General features: G+C 41.0%; 1 protein-coding gene across 1 annotated transcript in view; it reads right to left on the bottom strand.

Annotated features, from left to right (window-relative positions):
• Positions 1–20,733, bottom strand: part of tmem135 (transmembrane protein 135) — a 480,064-nt gene that overhangs the window by 38,570 nt on the left and 420,761 nt on the right. Inside the window, exons 7-8 of the mRNA XM_078545746.1 lie at positions 15,328–15,369; positions 13,159–13,323 (exon numbers count right to left, since the gene is read on the bottom strand). Of these exons, the coding sequence (XP_078401872.1) occupies positions 13,159–13,323; positions 15,328–15,369 (207 nt within the window). The remainder of the gene's footprint in view (positions 1–13,158; positions 13,324–15,327; positions 15,370–20,733) is intronic.

Genomic DNA, 20,733 nt, shown 5'->3' with positions numbered 1-20,733 from the left:
CGGGCAGCGTTAACAATGACACTAATTAATTCATTAATGGCCTTAATAGGCCTATTAGTTTTCGGTGGGCGCACAGCGGACTCTGGCGCGCGCCCGCTGAACGAAACATCGCGAGACAGCGCAATGACGTCAGAATACACGCCCGACATCATCACGCGTCATTTTACATGCTGGCATGTCGGGCCCGCCTCCGCACGCCGACAGGCCATTGTCTTCTGTTTATGCTAAGTATAAAAAAGTGATAGAAATCAGTTGAATACTTAACTGGATATCTATTGCTGTGTACATTTCTGTAGCTACAGTAAATAATCACATTAAAACTGTTACGAAAATACACTTTTCATGGTTTTAATAGTGAAAATTAAAATGGGCATATCTTGTAATCCAAGGGTTGATGGAGTTGGCTGAAAAAAATTATGTCACCCTGCCTAGCTACAAAAACAGGAGTTTGTCATGATTATGATTCAGGTTTTCCACCAAAAGTTTGAAAAATTAACCTTGTTCATGTGTCTGCCTGGGTCACTATGGTACCCACAATGTAATTTCTTCTTATGAGCACAAATGATCTTAGTTGATTTAACTAATGATAGTTGGAATGCTTGACAGAATCAAGAAACTTGTGAAACCAGTTTGAACATTTAAGATATCCAAAAAAAAGAGTTATTACAACTGCAGTGTCAGAACTGGCCATTTAATATAAGAACAAAAAGAGCTGGAAATACTTAGCAGGTCTGGCAGCTTCTGGAGAGAGAAATAGGGTTAATGTTTCGAGATGAATACAACTCTTCTTCAGAACTGAAGGGGGGTAGAAATATGATGTGATATCTGTGCCTAGCATGTGATTAATTATGTTTATCTAAAGATTTTACCAAGCTCAATTAAATGATGCAAAGCAGCATTGTAAAATTATTTTTGTTTTTACTTATTTCTTGTACAGTTAGTTGACATGGTCTTTATGCCATTGAAAGGGGAGAGGGAGAAGAAGAACTAAAAGGAAGGTCAGGGATAGGGTAGAGGGTTGAAGAGATTACATGACAAAGATGTCATGGAACAAAAGGTAAAGGGCATGGTAATAGTTGTAGTAAAGAGACAAAGCATGTGTCCAGAGTGAGTGTAAATGCCAGGATAATGAACAGCTCTGTCCAAAAGCAAAAGCATGAAAAACATGATTCAAACTGGCACTTGGCAAGAAAAAAAATCAAAATGGGGGACAGGTCTGAAATTGTTGAACTCAATGTTGAGTCCAGGAGGCTGTAAAGTGCCTAATCAAAAGATGAGGTGCTGTTCCTCAAGCTTGCGTTGAGCTTCACTGGAACACTACAGCAGGCTGAGGATAGAAATCTGAGTGTGAGAGCAAGATGGTGAATTAAACTGGCAGGGAACTGGAAACTCAAGCTCATGTTTGTGAACTGAGTGGAGATGCTCTCCAAAGCTGTCAGCCAATTTGCATTTGGTCTCCCCAATGCAGGGAAGACCACACTGTGAGCAGCGAATACAGTATACTAAATTGAAAGAAGTGCAAGTAAATTGCTGCTTCGCCTGGAAGGAGTGCTTGGCGTCTTGGATGGTGAGGAGAAAGGAAGTTAAAAGGGAGATGTTATGCTTCCTGAGATTGTATGGGAAGGTGCCATGGGAAGGGGACGAGGTGTGGGTGATTGAGGAGTGGACCAAGGTGTCACGGAGGGAACGGTTCCTTTGCAGTGCTGATAGGGACGGGGAGGGAAAGATATGCTTGGTGGTGCCCTTATGCTGGAAATGGTGGAAATGGCAGAGGATGACCTTTTCAATGCGGAGGCTAGTGGGGTGGCAAGTGAGGACCCGGGGAGCCCTATTGAGGTTCTTGGAGGGGGAGTGGGGTGGGGGTTGAGCACAGCTGTGGGAAATGGGTGGGACACCGCTCTCTGGGTGAAGAAATTTCTCCTCATCTCAGGTCTACCCCATATCCTCAGACTGTGACCCCTGGTTCTGGACTCCCCCGCCATCGGGAACATCCTTCCTGCATCTACACTGTCTAGACCTGTTAGAATTATATAGGTTTCTATGAGATCCCCCCTCATTCTTCTGAACTCCAGCGAATATAATCCTAACCGACTCAATCTCTCCTCATATGTCAGTCCCGCCATCCCAGGAATCAGTCAGGTAAATCTTTGCTGCACTCCCTCTATAGCAAGAACATGCTTCCTCAGATAAGGAGACCAAAACTGCACACAATATTCCAGGTGTGGTCTCACCAAGGCCCTGTATAATTGCTGCAAGACATCCCTGCTCCTGTACTTGAATCCTCTCGCTATGAAGGCCAATATACCATTTGCCTTCTTTACTGCCTGCTACACCTGCATGCTTACCTTCAGCGACTGGTGTACGAGGATACCCAGGTCTCGTTGCACAATTATTCCTTTCTCATTACACAATACCCAGTCTAGGATGGCCCGTTATCTAGCTGGTTCCTCCATGTATTGGTCCAGAAAAATCATCCTGTATACACTCCAGGAATTCCTCCTCTACAGTATTGTTACTAATTTGATTTGCCCAATCTATATGCAGTTTAAAGTCACCCATAATTACAAATGTTCCTTCATTGCATGCATCTCTAATTTCCTGTTTAATGCCATTCGCAACATCACCACTACAGTTTGTGGGTCTATATACAACCCCCACTAATGTTTTTTGCCTCTTCGCGTTTCTCAGCTCTACCCATACAGATTCCACATCGTCGGAGCTAATATCCTTCCTCATTATTGCGTTAATTTCCTCTTTAACCAGCAATGCAACTCCACCGCCTTTACTTTTTTGTCTGTCCTTCCTAAATACTGAATATCTAAATACTGGATGTTCAGTTCCCATCCCTGGTCACCCTGCAGCCATGTCTCTGTAATCCTGACTATATCATACCTGTTTAGATCTATTTGCGCGGTTACTTCATCCACTTTATTGCGAATGTTCCTCGCGTTAAGGCACAAAGCCTTAAGGCTTGTCTTTTTAACATTACTTTTCCCATTCCCATTATTTTTAACTGAGTCCCCGTTTGATTCTTGTCCTTGATTTCTCTGCCTATCACTTTTCTTATTCCCCTTTCTGTGTTTTGTTCTTGTCCTTGATTCCCCCTCCTCTGACTCCTTGCATAGGTTCCCACCCCCCCTGCCATTTTAGTTTAAACCCTCCCCAACCACTTTAGCAAATATTCCCCCTAGGACATCAGTCCCGGTCCTGTCCTGGTGAAACCCGTCCAGTTTGTACTGGTCCCACCTCCTCCAAAACCGGTCCCAATGTCCCAGGAATCTGAAACCCTCCCCCTCACACCATCTCGTCAGCCACGTATTCATCTGATATATCCTGCTATTTCTACTCTGACTAGCACGTGGCACTGGTGCTAATCCTGAGATCACTACCTTTAAGGTCCTACTTTTCAACTTACTTCTTAGCTCCATATATTCTGCTTTTAGGACCTCATCCCTATTTTTACCTATGTCATCTGTACCAACGTGTACCATGACCACTGGCTGTTCACCCTCCCCCTTCAGAATGTCCTGTAGCCGCTCTGAGACATCCTTGACCCTAGCACCAGGGAGGCAACATACCATCCTGGAGTCTTGTTTGTGGCTGCAGAAACGGCTATCTATTCCCACTGCAATTGAATCCCTTATAACTATCGCATTCCCACACTTTTTACTCTTCCCCTGTGCAGCAGAGCCAACCGTAGTGCAATGAATTTGGCTGTTGCTGCTTTCCCCTGAGAGGCCATTCCCCTCAATAGTATCCAAAGCAGTATATCTGTTTTGTAGGGGAATAGCCGCAGGAGATTCCTGCACTGCTTGCCTAGTCCTCTTGCTCTGCCTGGTGGTCACCCATTCCCTTCCTGTCTGTGGGCTATTAGCCTGCGGTGTGACCACCTCTCTGTACGTGCTATCCACAATACTCTCCGCCTCGCGGATGCTCCAGTGTCCCCAGCCGCCACTCCAGCTCCGAAATTCGGGCTTCCAGGAGCTGCAGTTGGAGACACTTCCCGCACACATGCTGGCCCTGGGCATTGGAAATGTTCCCGACTTCCCACATAGAGCAGGAGTACACAACGGCTTTAAGCTCTCCTGCCATGACTTACCCCTTTAAATTAAATTAAACCTTTTGGAAGATACTTAATATCAAATATCATCAATTACTCTAGGGCCCTTCTTTCCTGCTCCTCGTTGTTACAGAACATAGCCCTTACAAACGATAAACCACAAAATGAGACCTTATTAAGCGATAAAAGTAGAAAACACTTGCCCGACCGTATTCACAGTACTCAAAGGATCACCTCGTTCCCTCCTCACCGAACTCCTAAAGCAGCACTCCAGTGCAGATTGTGATGCTGACTGCAGGACACTCTTCCCAGACTCTGGGAATTGTATTCTGCGAAGGTATTGGGACCCAACAGATTTAACTGCTTTCCTTTCAAGTCTGAGATTTGGGATTGGCAATAAATATAAATGCTGGCCTAGCCAGCAACATCACGTAAACTAATTTTTAAAAACTTGTTCTCCAGTGGGTGTAGGTGTGGATGAGAGACTCAAAACACAGATCAGCAAGAGGTGGCATTCCAATTGTGAAACACAAGGAAATTTGGGACAGGTTAGTTTGTGTTCTGAGGCTGTTTTAGGCACATTCTTTGAGCTAAACATAGGGCGGGGCTTTACCCTGCAACTAACCCATAGTAATCTGGGAGTATTTAAGACCAACACTGAATGCCCAAAATAGAGATGTGTCCTTTCTTTTAAGGCAATGATCCTTCATCTTAATGAGCAATCACAAATTGAAAATGCATATATGGCTATGCTTCAATAGTACTATAAAAATAAGTGTTTGCTATTTGACAATACATATTTCAAATTTGCATAAATGCAGTTTTTGCCCACAAAAATCTCTTGTTGAAACATAACAAGGAAGAATTGGTCATAATGGAGAGTAGCATACTCCTTTATTTTAGATAATATATTGGGGTAAGGTAAAATGACAACAGGCCAAAGGTAATCAATGAAGCTCAAAGTAAATTGAGGAACAGTACCTCATCTTTCGATTAGGCACTTCACAGCCTTCTGGACTAAGCAATAAGTTCAAGAATTTCAGGCTGTAATCTCCGCCCCTATTTTGTTTTCTTTTTCTTTGCAGGCTTCAGTTTTACTCTCATTTCATAGAATTAGAGAATGGTTGCAACACAGGAAAGGCCACTCAGCCCACTGTGTCCTTGCCAAATCTCTGCAAGAGCAAATCAGCTAGCACCACTACCCAATCTTTGTTGAGGTCCTGCAATTTGTTTTCTCTTCAAATATTATCCAATACCCTTGTGAAAGCCACAATTGTGGAGGAGGCAGATTCACTCACAGGCAATGCATTCCAGATCCAAACCACTTGCTGCATCAGAACGTTTTTCCTCAAGTGGCGGTTGGTTCTTTTATCTTAAATTGGGCCCTCATGGTACTCTTCTGCCAATGGGAACAATTTTCCTCATCTACTCTGTCCTAACTCCTCATAACTTTGAACATCTTGATTAAATTGCCTCTTAACTTTCACATCCCGAAAGAGAACAGCACCAACTTCTCCAATCTATCCTCATAACTGAAGGTTCTCATCCCTGAAGTTATTTTTGTAAATCTTTTCCGCACCCTCTCTAATGCCATCGCATCCTTCCTAAAGTGTGACAAGTGTGATGCCCAGAATAAGACACAACACTCCACTGAGGCTGAACCAATATTTTATAAGGACTCATCATACCCTCCTTGCTTTTGTACTCTATGTCTGTATTTATAAGGCCCAAGATCCCGGGTGCCTTATTAAATACTTAACCTGACCTGCCACCTTTAAAGGTTTATGCACATATACTGCCAGGTTTCTCTGCTTTTGCACCCACTCTAGGATTGTATTCCTTATTTTATACCTCTTCTCCTTACTTCACTTCACACTTATCTGCATTAAATTTCATCTGCCATGGGTCTACCCATTCCACCAGCCTGTCTATGTCCTCTTGTGATTTATCACGATCCTCTTCATGGCTCACAGTACATTTCAAGTGTGTGTGTCATCTGCAAATATTGAAATTGTGCCCTGTACATCCATGTCTAGGTCAAGAATATAGTCCAAGTAAAGCAGTGGCTCTAATATTGATTCCTGATGAACCCCACTATACACCTTCCTCCAGTCCAAAAAACAACTGTGCACCACTACTTTGTTTCCTGTCATTCAGCAAACTCTGTATCCATGCCGCCACTCTCCCTTTTATTCCACAGACTTTAACTTTGCTGAACAAGCCTGTTATATAGCACTCTATCAAATGCCTTTTGAAAGTCCATGTACACTACATCAACCACATTACCCTCATCAACCCTCTCTGTTAGCTCATCAAAAAACTCAGTCAAGTTAGTTACACATGGTTTGCCCGCAATAGACCCATGCCAGCTTTCCTTAATTAATCCACATTTGTTCAAGTGATCAATTTTGTCCCTATTATCGTTTCTAAAAGTTTTCCCACCATCAGATTAAAATGACTGGCCTGTGAGTGTTACATTTGCAATTCTTCAGTCCTGTGGAGGGTTGTGTCCATGGACGGTTGGAAAATTATGGCCAATGCTTCCAGTTTCTATCCTTACTCCCCTCAGTATAAGTGTCTCCCAAGAGCAGGCTGGTTAAGTACAATTTGTAGTTTGCACATGCTTGCAAAACCCAAAACAAAATGACTACTGTTCAGTTCTGTTGAAGGGTCATGAGGACTCAAAACGTCAACTGTGCTCTCCTCCACTGATGCTGCCAGACCTGCTGAGTTTTTCCAGGTATTTCTGTTTCTGTTTTTGTTTTGGATTTCCAGCATCCGCAGTTTTTTGCTTTTATGACTACTGTTCGATGTCATTATGTGGTTGAGCAGCAGTTGCTGAACAGTCCTAGTGCGCTAATAGCTACACTAATAACCAACTTCAGATAATCAGTCGAGCTTGTAATGTGGCTCATTTACTGTTGCGAGAAGCAACATACGTTCATACTCAGGACCTGCTTTCTGCAAACAAAAGGGATATAATCAAGCCTTGCGCCTGTTTTGAATTACCCAGAACGTGGGGAGCCTATACTTCCTCATTGCTTTCTTCACGGCAACATCTCGGCCACTCAGAGTCAACTTGTCAACCAAGCAGCACCCTTTTCTCCTGTAGTACAAATTATCATCATTTGAAATTTGGCATTCTTGCATTTGTCCTGATGAGTGCAAGATGAAAAACTTCAGCAACATGTCTCTCTTTTCAGCAATATTCAATTCTGTACTACCAAGCGACTGTTATTAAGAACTCTTAAGTTATTGAGAGTTAAGAGGAAGATTTTTGGGCTTGTTAGGTTCAAGGTAGTCAATAGGTTTTTAAAGTAAAAATTGCAGGTCAGGAACATAACCCACCCTTATTATAGGTTTTCTTATGGGAAAATAATTTTTGTTTAGCATGCCTTTTTTTCTTTTAGGAACACATTACGAGTGCTAAATGAGGGATAGCTATATTATTGGATGCATCTCATCCGGTCCTGTTAACTTATCAACTTTAAGCACAGTCAGCCTTCCTATTAGCTTCCCTTCATCAATTTTTAACCTATGCAGTGTCTCAACTACCTCTCTTTCACTATGAATTTGGCAGCACCTTCTTCCTGGATAAAGGCAGATGCAAAGTGCTCATTTAGTGCCTCAGCCTGCACTGTGTCTCCAGGTATAAGTCTCCTCTTTGGTCCTTTGTCAGCCTCACTCTTCATTTTACCACCTTTTTACTTTCTATTTAGCTATTGAAGGCTTCTCGACTCTTTTTATGTTAGTTGCCAGGCTCTTCTCATACTTCACCTTTGCTTCTCTTTTCTTTTTTCACTTCCCCTCTGAACTTTCTGTATTCAACTTGGCTTTCACTTGTATCATCAACCTGACATCTGTCACGTGAACCCTTTTCCTGCTTCATCTTACTCACTATCACTTTCGTCATCAAGAAGCTCTTGCTTTGTTTGGCCTGCCTTTCTGCCTTGTGGGAATGTACCTTAATGGTACCCCAACCATCTTCTCTTTAAAGACAACCCATTGTCCCTTACAGTTTTGCCTGCCAATCTTTGATTCCAATTTCCCTGACCCAGATCCATCTCACCCCATTGAAATTGGCTCTCCTCCAATTAATTAACTTTACTCTAGATTGCTCCTTGTCCTTTTCCATAGCTACTGTAACCTAAATGTCATGGTACTATCATCATTGCCTCCCAACTGCTCCTCTACTGACACTTGATTTATTTGACCACTTCTTTCCTTAGAATCAGATTCAGCAATGCCTCCTTCCTCATTGGGCCAGGTACATGCTGATCCAGAAAATTCTTCTGGGCACACTTCCGAAGCTCTTCACACACTCTGCCCTTTACACAATTACTAACCAAGTCTATATTAGGATAATTGAAGTCCCCATTATAACTGCCCTCTAATTTTTACACTTCTGAAGTTTTCTTGCAAACTTGTTCCTCTATCTTTCCCACCAGTTGATAGCCTATGGAATACACCCAGTAATGGTATCTCTATAGTTTCTTAGTTCGAAACAAATAGATTCTGTCCTTGACTCCTCCAGGATATCCTCTCTCTCTCCAGCATTGTAATATCCCCTGTCATCAATAGAGCCACCACTTCTCCTTTCTTTCCTTCCCTATCTTTACTGAACCTCGTATCTAGTCCTGCCCTTTTTGAGCAAGATCTCTCTAATACCTTTTTTTAAGAGAAAAGTCTCCATAACTGACACAACATATTCCGACTTCTATCTGAGCCTGCAACTTACCAACCTTATTTCCCACGCACTGTGCGTTCACATGTTTGCAACGTAAACCTAATTTTGGCCTTAAGATAAAAGCAAAATACTGCGGATGCTGGAAATCTGAAACAAAAAAAAAGTAGCTGGAAAAACTCAGCAGGTCTGACAGCATCTGCGGAGAGGAAGACAGTTAATGCTTCGAATCCAAATGACTATTCATTAGAACTAAATAAAATTAGAAATGAGGTGAAATATAAGCTGTTTGAGGGGGGTGGAACAGGTAAAGCTGGATAGAGGGCAGTGGTAGGTGGAGGCAATGAAGAGATTGCCAAAGATGTCATAGACAAAAGGGCAAAGGGGTGTTGCCAGTGGTGATATTAGCTAAAGGGTGCGCTAATGGTGACATTAAGGGTAGAAAGCAGGACGAGCAAATTTTGGCTTTATCGCATTCCCTCTTGCTCTGACCTCACTTAATGCCTTACTATTTCTTACTCTGATGCAATCAGTCACCTCCAATTCTTTATGCATCATCTTTTTCTCTCTAATCTTACCTCCCGATTCCCATCTCCCTGCCAGGTTAGTTTAAACCCTCCCGAACAGCACGAGAAAACTGTCCCATAAGGGCATTGGTCCCGGCTCTGTTTAGATGCAACCCATTCGGCCTGAACAGGTCCTGCCTCCCCCAGGACCAGTTCCTATGTCCCAGGAATATGAAGTCCTCCATCCTGCACCATGCCTCCAGCCACACATTCATTTGCTCTATCCTCCTATTTCGATACTCACTAACACATGGTACTGGGAGTAATTGAGGATTACTGAATTTGAGGTCCTGCTTGCCTATTTGTTTTCTAGCTCCCTAAAATCTGCCTGCAGGACACCATTCCTCTTTCTACCTCTGTCTTTGGTACTGATATGAATCATGACCACTGGCTGTTCACCCTGTCCCCTCACAGTGGTCTTCAGCCACTTAGTGACGTGCTTGACTTTAGAACCATCCTGGATTCACACCTGCAGTCGCAGAAACACCAGTCTGTTCCCCTATCTATAGAATGGCCTATCACTATTGCCTTCCTAATTTTCCTTCTGCATCCATGTACAAGTAAGCTAGCAATGGTGCTATATTCTTGGCTCTGGCTGCACTCCATAGAGGAACCATCATTCTCACCAGCATTCAGGACTGAATACCAATAGGAGTGAGATGCACTCCAGGGTATCTTGCACTATTTGTCTGGTTCTCCTTGACTGCCTGGTGGCCACCTGTTCCCTGCGTCTGTATAACCTTAAGCAGCAGTGTGACCACATCCAGAAGCAAGAAAATGCTCAGCCTTGCAATGCACCTCAATGACACCAGCTGCTGCTCAAGCTCCAAACCCTTGAGCTGCTCCAACTGATGACACTTGCTGCACACACAGCTGTCCAGGACACCCTTGATTTTGCTTTTGGATGGCAGCTGTTCATCACTCCGCCATTCATACCACCACTAGACACATGTTTTGTTTCTTTACTTGTCCCATTACCACTCACTTCAGCTTTGTACTATCAACTCTTTAGTTATTTAATCTCTCCTGTCTTTTACCCTATTACACACCTTTCCTTTTGTTTTATTTCCACGCCCACCCCCCCACCCCCCTTTCCACCCTTCTACTTGCTTAAACTGCCAGTTCTAATGATTTCCAGCATTTTGTGTTTTTATTTTAGGCCAAAGTTAAGATTGCAGTAAGAAAGAGGAGAGCGTAGTGATGACAGATTTGAAGCAGGAAGAAGCATAACTACTATTACTTGCTTTGTTTTTGTACTGTTAAAGATGGAAAACAGTCCTTCTGTCTGGTCAACTGGCAGTAGGATTTTCCATTATTACCAAAGGCTCTTATCCTTATTAGTACTTTTATCAGTACCCTGCTGTAGCCACGGTTAGAACAGTTGAAGTTAATAATAGAAAATCTTATCCTAATGTCAGTTACTATAGACTTCCTTTAACTGCTTCTGGCAATATTGTGCTGGTCTCAACGAAACAATGGCAGCTAATAAGCCCTTATTCGTTTTGTTCCAAGATTTCAATGTGAATGCATACTTTATGATAGTGATCATTGGTCTGTTAGCACTTCCTTCTCCAGGCAATTGAGGATTCTGAAAAGTCTAAAATAATATTGCCTGCTGATCATGCTGTCTGTTTTTTAGGCATGATTTACCATCCAAGCCTGTTTTATCTGCACTAAAATAGTTAAGATAAGTTGCCCAAACTATCTATCGAGACATGTTCTAAAACAAATGATCTGATTCAATTTGGTATTTACATGATCACAAATGTATCCCAAATTATTTCTGTTTCTCATTTTGTTATTTGCAACGATCGTGTTAATTTTCCACTTAACATCCCATGTTTCATAAATGGCATTCCAACAACTTGCTATTTAGTAAATTGATATTCTTGAAGGATAACCAATTTGTGCTGTCTTTCTCATGCATGAAAAATATCAAAGCAAATTTTAAAAGCTCTATATTTAATTAAGAAAGATTTTGTAACACTGAGCCCTTTTAACCACAATTCCAGCTAACCATGATTTTATATGTATCCTGTGAACTACCATATCTCCCTATTGTTTGAACTGCTTACGTTTTTTTTTCATTCTGACCCCCTTTTCTCCCAAAAATGAAATAGGAAATTTCTTCATCCAGATTTGGAAGAAAAATGTGCACGTATTGCAGGGAATGAAGTCTGTTGACATAATCACTAAAGTCACAAGCAGACCAATGTGACTACAAAAGTATATTAAATAGATAAAAAGCATTATTTTATATTAAAATAGGCCTGTTTAGCTAGCCTGTAAAAAGCTAGCCTACCAAACAACTGCGAGCCTTTTACACCTGATATATCTACATCTAAAATAAGAACTAACAAAAGTAACTCTTCCTTTCCTAAATATTACACACTACATTGCTCTCAGTCAGGCATCTAGAGAGTTTGGTGCAACTTTTTTGTTGGGTATCAAATGTCAATGTCAACCCTGGTTCAGTTGGTGGCACTCATGCCTCTGAGTCAGAAGGTTGAAGAGACTTGGGGAAGAATTTTCCCCCCATCGAGGGGGAAGTACAGGAGCAGGCATGGGCAGCGCACCTCCGATCGGTGCCCCCGATTGGGAGCGCGTCGCCATTTTACGTGAGCTGGCCAATTAAGGCCCGCCCAGCGTGATGTCCGCTTAGAAGCGCTGAGCGCTCCCTGTGCGAAAGAGCGCGCTGATCTCCCTGAGGCTAAGTGCAACTTCAGGGAGATTGGCTCAGAATTAAAACTTTGAAGTGAATGTTGAAAAAACTTCCCTAACATGTTTCCTCATGTGACAGTTGGGACATGTCTATCACTTTAACTCAAACATTTATTAAATTTTTAAAAACCCTCATGAAACCTCATCCTGCATGTGGATTTGGTTTCATGTTTTTTCTGAAGCCCGCCATGGCTCCCGGTCTGCCCGCCAACCCTAAGGTTGGACGGGCAGGTCCATTAATTAGGTTAATGATTTTTTAAATGGCCTCAATAGGCTGTTGACAGGTGCACAGCTGATTCGGCTGCGCCCTCGCCGACCTGAAAATGGAGATGACGCAGGATGACGTCGGGAATTCCGCCCGACGTCATCCCACGTCATTTTACGCGTTGGCAAGCGGGCCTCGCCCCCGCTCGCCGACCTAAAGATCCTGCCCTTGAGCACAAACGTCTAGGCTGACACTCAATTGCAGTACTAAGGGAGTGTTGCTCTGTTAGAAGTGCTATCTTTCGGATCAGATGTTAAGACTCCCTCAGGTGGGCACGAAAAATCCCATCGCACTATTTTGAATGGAAGCAGGCAAGTTATTCTCAGCCATCTGGTCAATATTTACTCCTCAACAAAAACAGATTATCTGGTCATTATCAGCCTGCTGTTTGTGAAAGCTTGTTTTGCACAAATTGACTGCATGCTGCCTACAATACAACTTACTTCAAAAAGTACTTCATTGGCTGTAAAACGCTTTGGCATCTCCTGAGATTGTGAAAGGCACTATACAAATGCTGCAAGTCTTTCTTTTTTTAATACCCAAAATAGAATTGGTTATAATTTTATCTCCATGAGAGTGCATCAATGCTGTAACCTTGAAATCCGTTCTGGATCTGTCCGAGGTCCCAATGCATCAATTCAGTCTAGTAAATCTCCAAATTCTCCAATTCCTAGTTTAGATTCTGATGGTATTTATTTTTAAATGGTGAAACACTTGATTAAGATAATGTAACCAATAGTGCCACATTATCCTGCTTAATTCAAAAGTATTTTCCTTATAGTCTCTTGTTTATACTGTTAATCAATGGAAGAAACATCCCACATAGAAAAATTTGCGATTAGCAATTAAAAGACTTTCTTACATTTTGTCAACAAGTCGTCTCGTCAAGGTTAGCAAAGACTTCTTGGTCTTCTCCTTTGGATCTTCTATTGCCTGGTGCTCAGTAGAGTGACTACTGGATATACTGATATTCCGTGGTTCTGCCAAAACTGAATGTGCTGGAATTTCTTCCTTTCCAACAATAAACCTAACTCATGAGAATGAATAACATATTCATGAAGTAAAATGCAAAGAAACAGCATTATGTATTCTTTAATTGGCTTTAATTTCTGACTTAGTGTGTCATTGAATTCCTTACAAAATACAAATCAGAAAACGAAGTTAGAACTGACTTAATCTTGAAATTTAAATCTAAAGCTCCTTGATGGCTTTAGGTGCAAATGCATTACCATGTGATCCCCAGTCTGGTTTCATTTAGCGATCTCGGTTAAGACAACATTTGAGATGTTCTTTTTGGCTTTGAGACCCCTAGGTTAGGGAGAGGAAATAATCATTCACGTTTCCAACTCCAGATCATTATTAGTGAACGAGGACAGAATAGTCTGTCAATATTCAACGCCTGGCTTTACACATGAAGAATGACCACTTGAGTGATGTACAGCAGAATGTTGGCAGGTACAGAATTGATCCCCAGCATGAATCAGAATTTTTAATGCAGAAGGGAAGAAAATTCCTCAGACAGTACCTTTCAAACCCACGACCGCTACCAACTAGAAGGACTGGAGCAGCAGACTTATGGGAACACCACCATCTGGAAGTTCACCTCCAAGTCACTCACCATCCTGACTTGGAAATATATCACTGTTCCTTCACTCTCAGTGGGTCAAAATCCTGGAACTCCCTCCCTAACAGCACTGTGGGTGTACCTATACCACATGGACTGCAGCAGTTCAAGGCGGCAGCTCACCACCACCTTCTCAAGGGGCAGTTAGGGATGGGCAATAAATGTTGGCCTAACCAGTGATGCCCACATCCCATGAAAGAATTTGAAAAATTAAAAATACACAAAATTGAAACCCAAAACATATAAAAACATAAATTAACCATATAAAATTGTCATAATCCAGAAATTGAACCAGGCCATCAGGAAGCTGGCAAATCATTGCGTCAAAAACACTAGGAACATATTGGTGATTTGTAAAATTGACAGCATTTGCAATTTAAATTGATAATACTATCTTCTGGAGCTCATGGCATTAATGAAGAAGCACCAGAGCCAGACATCTCTTGTGTTTCAGCTTTCAAACTTAAAGAATTCATGCACTTCTGCCTTAGAAAGTGATCATTTTTAGGCCTCACAAGGAGACTGACAATGTGGCAATGTCTGCGACAAGCTTACCCCAATATCTGGAGTAAATACACCAGTCATTAGCATCGAATAATAACCAGTATACACAAAAAGTAATGGCTTTGTTGTAACAACTCATGAATACTAATATTCCAAAGTGTACATGCTTTATGTATACTTTAGTGAAGGCTGAATCAATGATTCCTATTTACATCCCATGTTCCCTTGCCAACATCTGAATAGACTTTACTATAAAATTCAATATTACTATAAAATTGAAATTGGCTTCCAATTTATACTTCCTTCAGTTTTTACAGAATTGTCCATGAGTGGTGTTACTTAGCAACAACTGCTTTTACTTCCTTTAAAAAAAGTCCCATCTGTCTGACATTACCAAAATAATGGTACAGTAAATTCAACTCTAAAGGAAACCTAATCCAAAATAAGATCATCTGCAAGCTGGATAGGTCTATTTCTTCTGTCCCAGTGGCCTCTAGAACTGCACTCTAATTAACTCATTTCTTGAGAGACTAGGACAGATCCATCTGGCTCCTCTTCAGAAATGATAATTATAATTATAATTGTGGGCAGGAGTTTCCCCTGCTCCCCTGTCTGTCTGGCAGTCAGGACAACTAGCTGCAACAATGGAGGAAAGTTTTGCCAATCACACAACAGTACCATCCAACTCAGCAACTGCTATGTACATGTTGTGATGGCCTTGATTCAATATATATCATACCATCAGGGTTGTACATTCTTGAAGCTGGAATAGAAGCTGCCCATAATGGAAACTTTTTTACTTATCTGCAATGCGTAATTAATGTTTATGTTTAGTGTTTAGTCTTGAGAGCAGAAAATAAACAACAAGATAAAATTTAGAAGATTTATATTTTTCCTACTTACTTCAGGGCTGAGAAAGCAAATCCCTTGAGGCCATCTTTGCATCTGGAAAATAAATGCCACTGGATTCATACATGCAGTCAAAACTGCCATAAAATATGCATATTCTGCACCATCCAATAATCTGGTCATTTACATTGTTTCACATAGTATTTACAGCAGAGAAACAGGCCATTCAGCCCAACAAGTCTATGCTGGCATTTATGCTCTATTTGAGCCTCCTCTCACCCTTCTTCATCTAATCCCATCAGTTACATTCCTTTCTCCCTTATTTGTTTACATAGCTTTCCCTGAATTGCATCTATACTAGTTGCCTTAACTACTACACAACTGCTCAGCATAGATAGGAAAAATGTTCCCACTGGTGGAAGGCTCTAGAACAAGAGGGCACAGATTTAAGGTCATTGGCAAAAGAAGCAATGATGACATGAGGGAAAGGTTTTTCTTGCAGCGAGAGAGAGAGCCTGAGATTGTGGTGGAGGCAGATCCAATCAAGGCATTCAAGAGAGAATTGGATTGATGTCTAGAAAGGAAGGATGTGCAAGGTTATGGGGAGAATGCGGGTGAGTGGCACTGCGTAAATCACTCCAACAGAGGGCCAGTGCAGACACAACAGGCCAAACGGCCTCCTTATGTGCTGTAACAATTCTGTGAACTACTCTGTATGGTTGTGTGTTCCCCATTTTAGCCACTCTTTGAGTAAAATAAGTTTATTTTCTGAATTCCCTATTGAGTTTATTAGTGACTAGTTTATAATTGTCATTCCTAGTCCTGGTCTCCCCAGCAAATGGAAGCATCTCTACGTCTATGTGGTCAAACTCTTTTGTAGCCTTAAAGGCATCTAGCAGGAATGGCAATGATAATTGCCTTTCAACTTCCAGTGTCATTCCTGGTCTGTATTGAGTTAGCTGATTTTAAATATGGCAGCAATTAGAATTCAGCATTTATGGGCCAGGAGCAGAGCGAGAAGGTAGAGTAAGAGAAAAATTGTCAGGATTTCCATTTTTGATCTTTATTTCTTTAAATTTCTGTTTCAAAAAAATAGCACAGGGCTAAAATGGGCTCTGAATGCTTTTTTCTGTGCTACGACTCTACCATCCAGATGTCACTCTTAAAACTCTTTGGTATCTCTGTCTCTGGAGGTGGAGGAGGGGGTGGGGGGGGGGGGTGCAGGTTGTCTTACTGGGAAGATGATGCTGGATGTCCACAATTGTGGACAATGGTAAGAACAGTTGTGCTGGCTGTGAATCAGTGGGTAGACTGTAAGTGTCCAAGTCTAACAGGGAGCTGTTAGGAATGTCAGGTTTTGTAAACAGTTATACTCTGAACTGTCTGATTAATTCCAAGATAGAGTAGAGTTGGGAGTCTAGAAGATAGTTAATTAGGATTTCAACCTGGATATAAGTCCATGTGATTCATGTTGCCATGGAGATGAGCTTTGGGAAGGGAAAGTTCCGCAGAAAGCCATTGTAATATTGGGTTACAGGGTTTCTAATATATCCCTGAAACTCAGACACAAGAGAGTCTGTAGCCAGAGCTCACGCTTAGATCAATGAGACCAAGTTTGTGAGGGTTTACAAGAGGCTGGTAGATTGGCCTAGCTTGGGCCACAGGGAAGGGATCACTAGTGTAACCCTCACAGTGAAAGTCAGTTCTAGGATTAGATGTTACCTGCTGGGAGCAGGAAAGACTTTAGACTGATTCCGGGACAATGAAGTGTCTACTTAAGAGATAGTTTAAAATAGAACCATAGCAGGAGATCTTTGGTGACGCTAAAAGTTAAATGCGAAGTTTCTTTTCTGTAATTTGGAGTATAAGTTGCCGGCAAAATAATGTTTAGTCAATGGTACTTTTAATTTGTTTGGTACAGTAAATGGCTTAAAATTGAAATCTTTTTGTGTAATCCTTTCAGTCAGTCACTGAAAATTCAAACACCTTTTTAAAAGTTTATCAGTCTCTGCAGAGGTCATAACACTAACAAATTTTTTGAACACCTTGCTAGACAATACAGCAGCGTAATGGGGGGAAACAACCACCCCACCCCCCACCCCCCTTCACCCCACAACTGAACAAAAATTCACCGACATGTATAACCTAGTCAATCACCCAACTTTACACTTACAAACTCAAACCCACAACTTAATCTGCACAAATTGATTTTCACTGCCAGAAAGTTAATTAGTTAACCTTTAGGCATACAGGAATCTAATTCTGCCGCACGGCAGGAAAACTTTATGATGACATGAACACTAAAAGAAAACTTCTAGCCAGAAGGCAAAGCTGTAATTTAAATGAGGTTGCATATATAATTCCTGAGGTAAATGCTTGCCGTCAAAGCTTCCATTTTTAATATGGTCATGGGTGAGCTTGTTAAAATCCCACTGTTGTCCCATGGCCGATTACAAGCAGTTCAGAACTGTAAAAAAAATCTGCACTTAATGAAGTGCTTCTAATATAGCAGAAGAAAATGTTCCAGTGTTCTTCACAAAATGAATATGGAATACAGACAATGAGCAGGAATTTGGGAGAAATTGCCAAAGCCATATTCAAAGATTAGGCCTTAGCAGGCTTTTTAATATGGGAACAGATGTAGCAAGGGAAGGGGAAGGGATGTACAGAATGAGAAGAATGGAGGAATCAAACTGAGATTTAGAACTAATTGAGATTACAGAGCTAGGATTAGGCAAGGCCAAGGAGAGGCTTGCAAATGAGGACAAGCAATTTGAATTCAATGCATTGGAGAAAAGCAAATCAATGGAGGCTGGTCAGGATAAAATAGATAGATGAGGGGGGTTTATTGCAGTCAAGGACGTAGACAACAAAGTGTTCGACAAGTTTGAGTTTGTGTAGGTAGGGACTAGGGCCCTGGAGGGTACAGCTTTGGAAAAGTTAAGCTTGGAGGTGAGTTTCAGCGGCAACACAGATGACGTGGGGATGGAGGAAGGCAGTATTTTGGTCATGGAACTGGGCAGTTTTGATTTTGCCAAAGTAATCATTGCAAAGTATGTCTAAATACCATACATACCAAATCTATAAGCTTACCCAGATAAAAAGAACTAATGCATTTCAAAACAGTAATTTATGTAAAACACTTTTAAGATATGACATAGTCAAATTATATAAAATCATTAGTATTATTTCATTTATGATCTAAATGCAGCGAGAAGCTTTTTCTCACAGATAAGAGTTGCAAACGAATAATCATTGGAATTTGTCCTTCAGTTAATTAAGTTACTGTGGCAATAAAAATAGCTGAGAAGACATGCATCAAAATAGGTTATGATTGAAAGGAATGGAGTTAAAGCAGCTTCGGTCTATGGTGTCCCACACTGGGTACGGAGTTGAAGTGAAGGCTCCAAAGCTCCCACTGCAGCTCACTTCATGCTTTCCTGCCTAGATTTTTCTTTATGTTCCTCTGGAAGGAACTTTGATTCCACAGTAATTGTCTTCCTGCTTCAAATTGGCTGCCATAGGCACAAGATTATGCTATCCCATGTATTTAAGGCTTCAAATAAATCAACTCTTATTGCTCAAGTTGAGGATGGATGCAAGAATGAGTATACCTGAACATATATTAGGAGACTACCACAGGAAAGGAATGTTGAGTGTGTCTTACAATCAAGTGAACTGGGACAAGTTGCAAAATCTTAAATGAAAGAAGCAGTGTTTATTTCTAAGACTGTATGCCTCAAAATAGGTTATATTTTTGAGCCAAATTTAATGTGCAATAGTATAAGTGAAAATTTAACAGGTTCATAAATAAACAAATTTGTTCATAAACAAATTTAACAGGAATTTTCTTCCCCATAGGGCAGTGGAGCCTGGTCATTGAATTTGTTCAAGGCTGAGTTAGATCGATTTTTAATAGACAAGGGAGTCGAGGGTTATGGGGGACAGGCAGGAAGGAGTTGAGAACACAACCAGATCAACAATGATCTTATCGAATGGCGGAGCAGGCTCGAGAGGCCAAATGGCCTACTCCTGTTCCTAAGTCCTATTTTCCTATATGTTTATGACAGGCAAGGGCAAACTGGCAAGTGACGAAGATATATGAATGCTGTATAACTGGAGGAAACCAAGTGATCCACAAGGAAAATTTGGTAATCTTATTTTTAAAACATGAATTATGTATTATATTCAATGTTAATTTTGTGAAACTAAAGTCAACATATTTTATAAATTTGCTATTTGATTGTCTTATTGTAATACTATAATTTGCCTAAAGAGGTCTCCATTCAACTATTCTTCACTTCTTTATTCCCTTTCTAACCACAATGATCATATTCCATGGTTTAAAAGAAAATAAACTCAACATTGCTTTCATTTCTTCAATGCACCATAAATTTTGCTTTAATCTGACACAAAAGGCAGAATTATACATTAAAATCAGGCACTATTGTACCATGCTAACTGAACCTCAGCTGTTGATTGATCTTTCTTTTAACAGTATATAGGCAAAACAATCTTGCATTATGTTTTATTTCACTTAAAAATGCAGATTATTTGGGTTTCTACTCAAATGAAGAGAAAAAGGTATAGTCCTTTCTGATGCAACACATCCTGCACGTCTGGACAATCTTGGCGAACAGAAAAGACAGACATGAAAATATTCTCAGACCAGAAAGTGGAAGCGTTTGTTAAATTAGTACCAATAATATGGATTTAATCAATAATGATACATGCCCCAAAAGCGAAAGTAATGTCGCAGTATTACAAGAATCCTGCCTTGTCATCCCCACTCCCTCCAACCCACAACTGGCAGCTGAGCCTTCAGCTATCTAAGCCTATGCTGTGGAATTCCCTCCATAACGTGTTTCAGCTCTCTTTATCCTCCTTTAAGATCCTCCTTAAAATATTACCTCTTTGAAGAAGCTTTTAGTCATCTGTCTTAATATTTCTTTCTTTGGTTTGGTGTCATTTTTTGTCTCATTATGCACCTGCAAACTGCCGAGGTACACTTTCCTATGTTAAGGGTACTAAATAAATACAAGCAGTTATTTTCCATACTGACAAAGCTCACATGGTCAATGAAAATCCTCATTTGTGTCACTATCTTCCCAGCATTTCTGAGTTTAACTATGAAACGTGACATTTTGACACATACCCTTGGCTTCCTGTGCCTCAGCAACTATAGATTCACCGCTGCCCGGCAATGACACTCCCAACATGTGTTTCTTTCCAGCTGTTGTCAGTCTACCATTATAAATGGGGTTTCTGTCGCATTTTGAAGCAAGTTGTGGTCTTATTTGAATCTCAAGTGAAATTTTGGAATTTTATATAGGGAATAAAATCTTCAGAGCAACAATACTTCAACAACAATGTCATAATGGCTCAGAGAGACACCTGCTAAATCAAAAATTCATTTAAATTACAAAAGAACATATAGATTCCCCAATGGCTAAATGGGCC

The sequence above is a fragment of the Cetorhinus maximus genome, chromosome 7 (assembly GCF_964194155.1).
Source record: "Cetorhinus maximus chromosome 7, sCetMax3.hap1.1, whole genome shotgun sequence".
NCBI lineage: Eukaryota > Metazoa > Chordata > Chondrichthyes > Lamniformes > Cetorhinidae > Cetorhinus > Cetorhinus maximus.
This window is presented reverse-complemented; position numbering and strand designations above follow the sequence as displayed.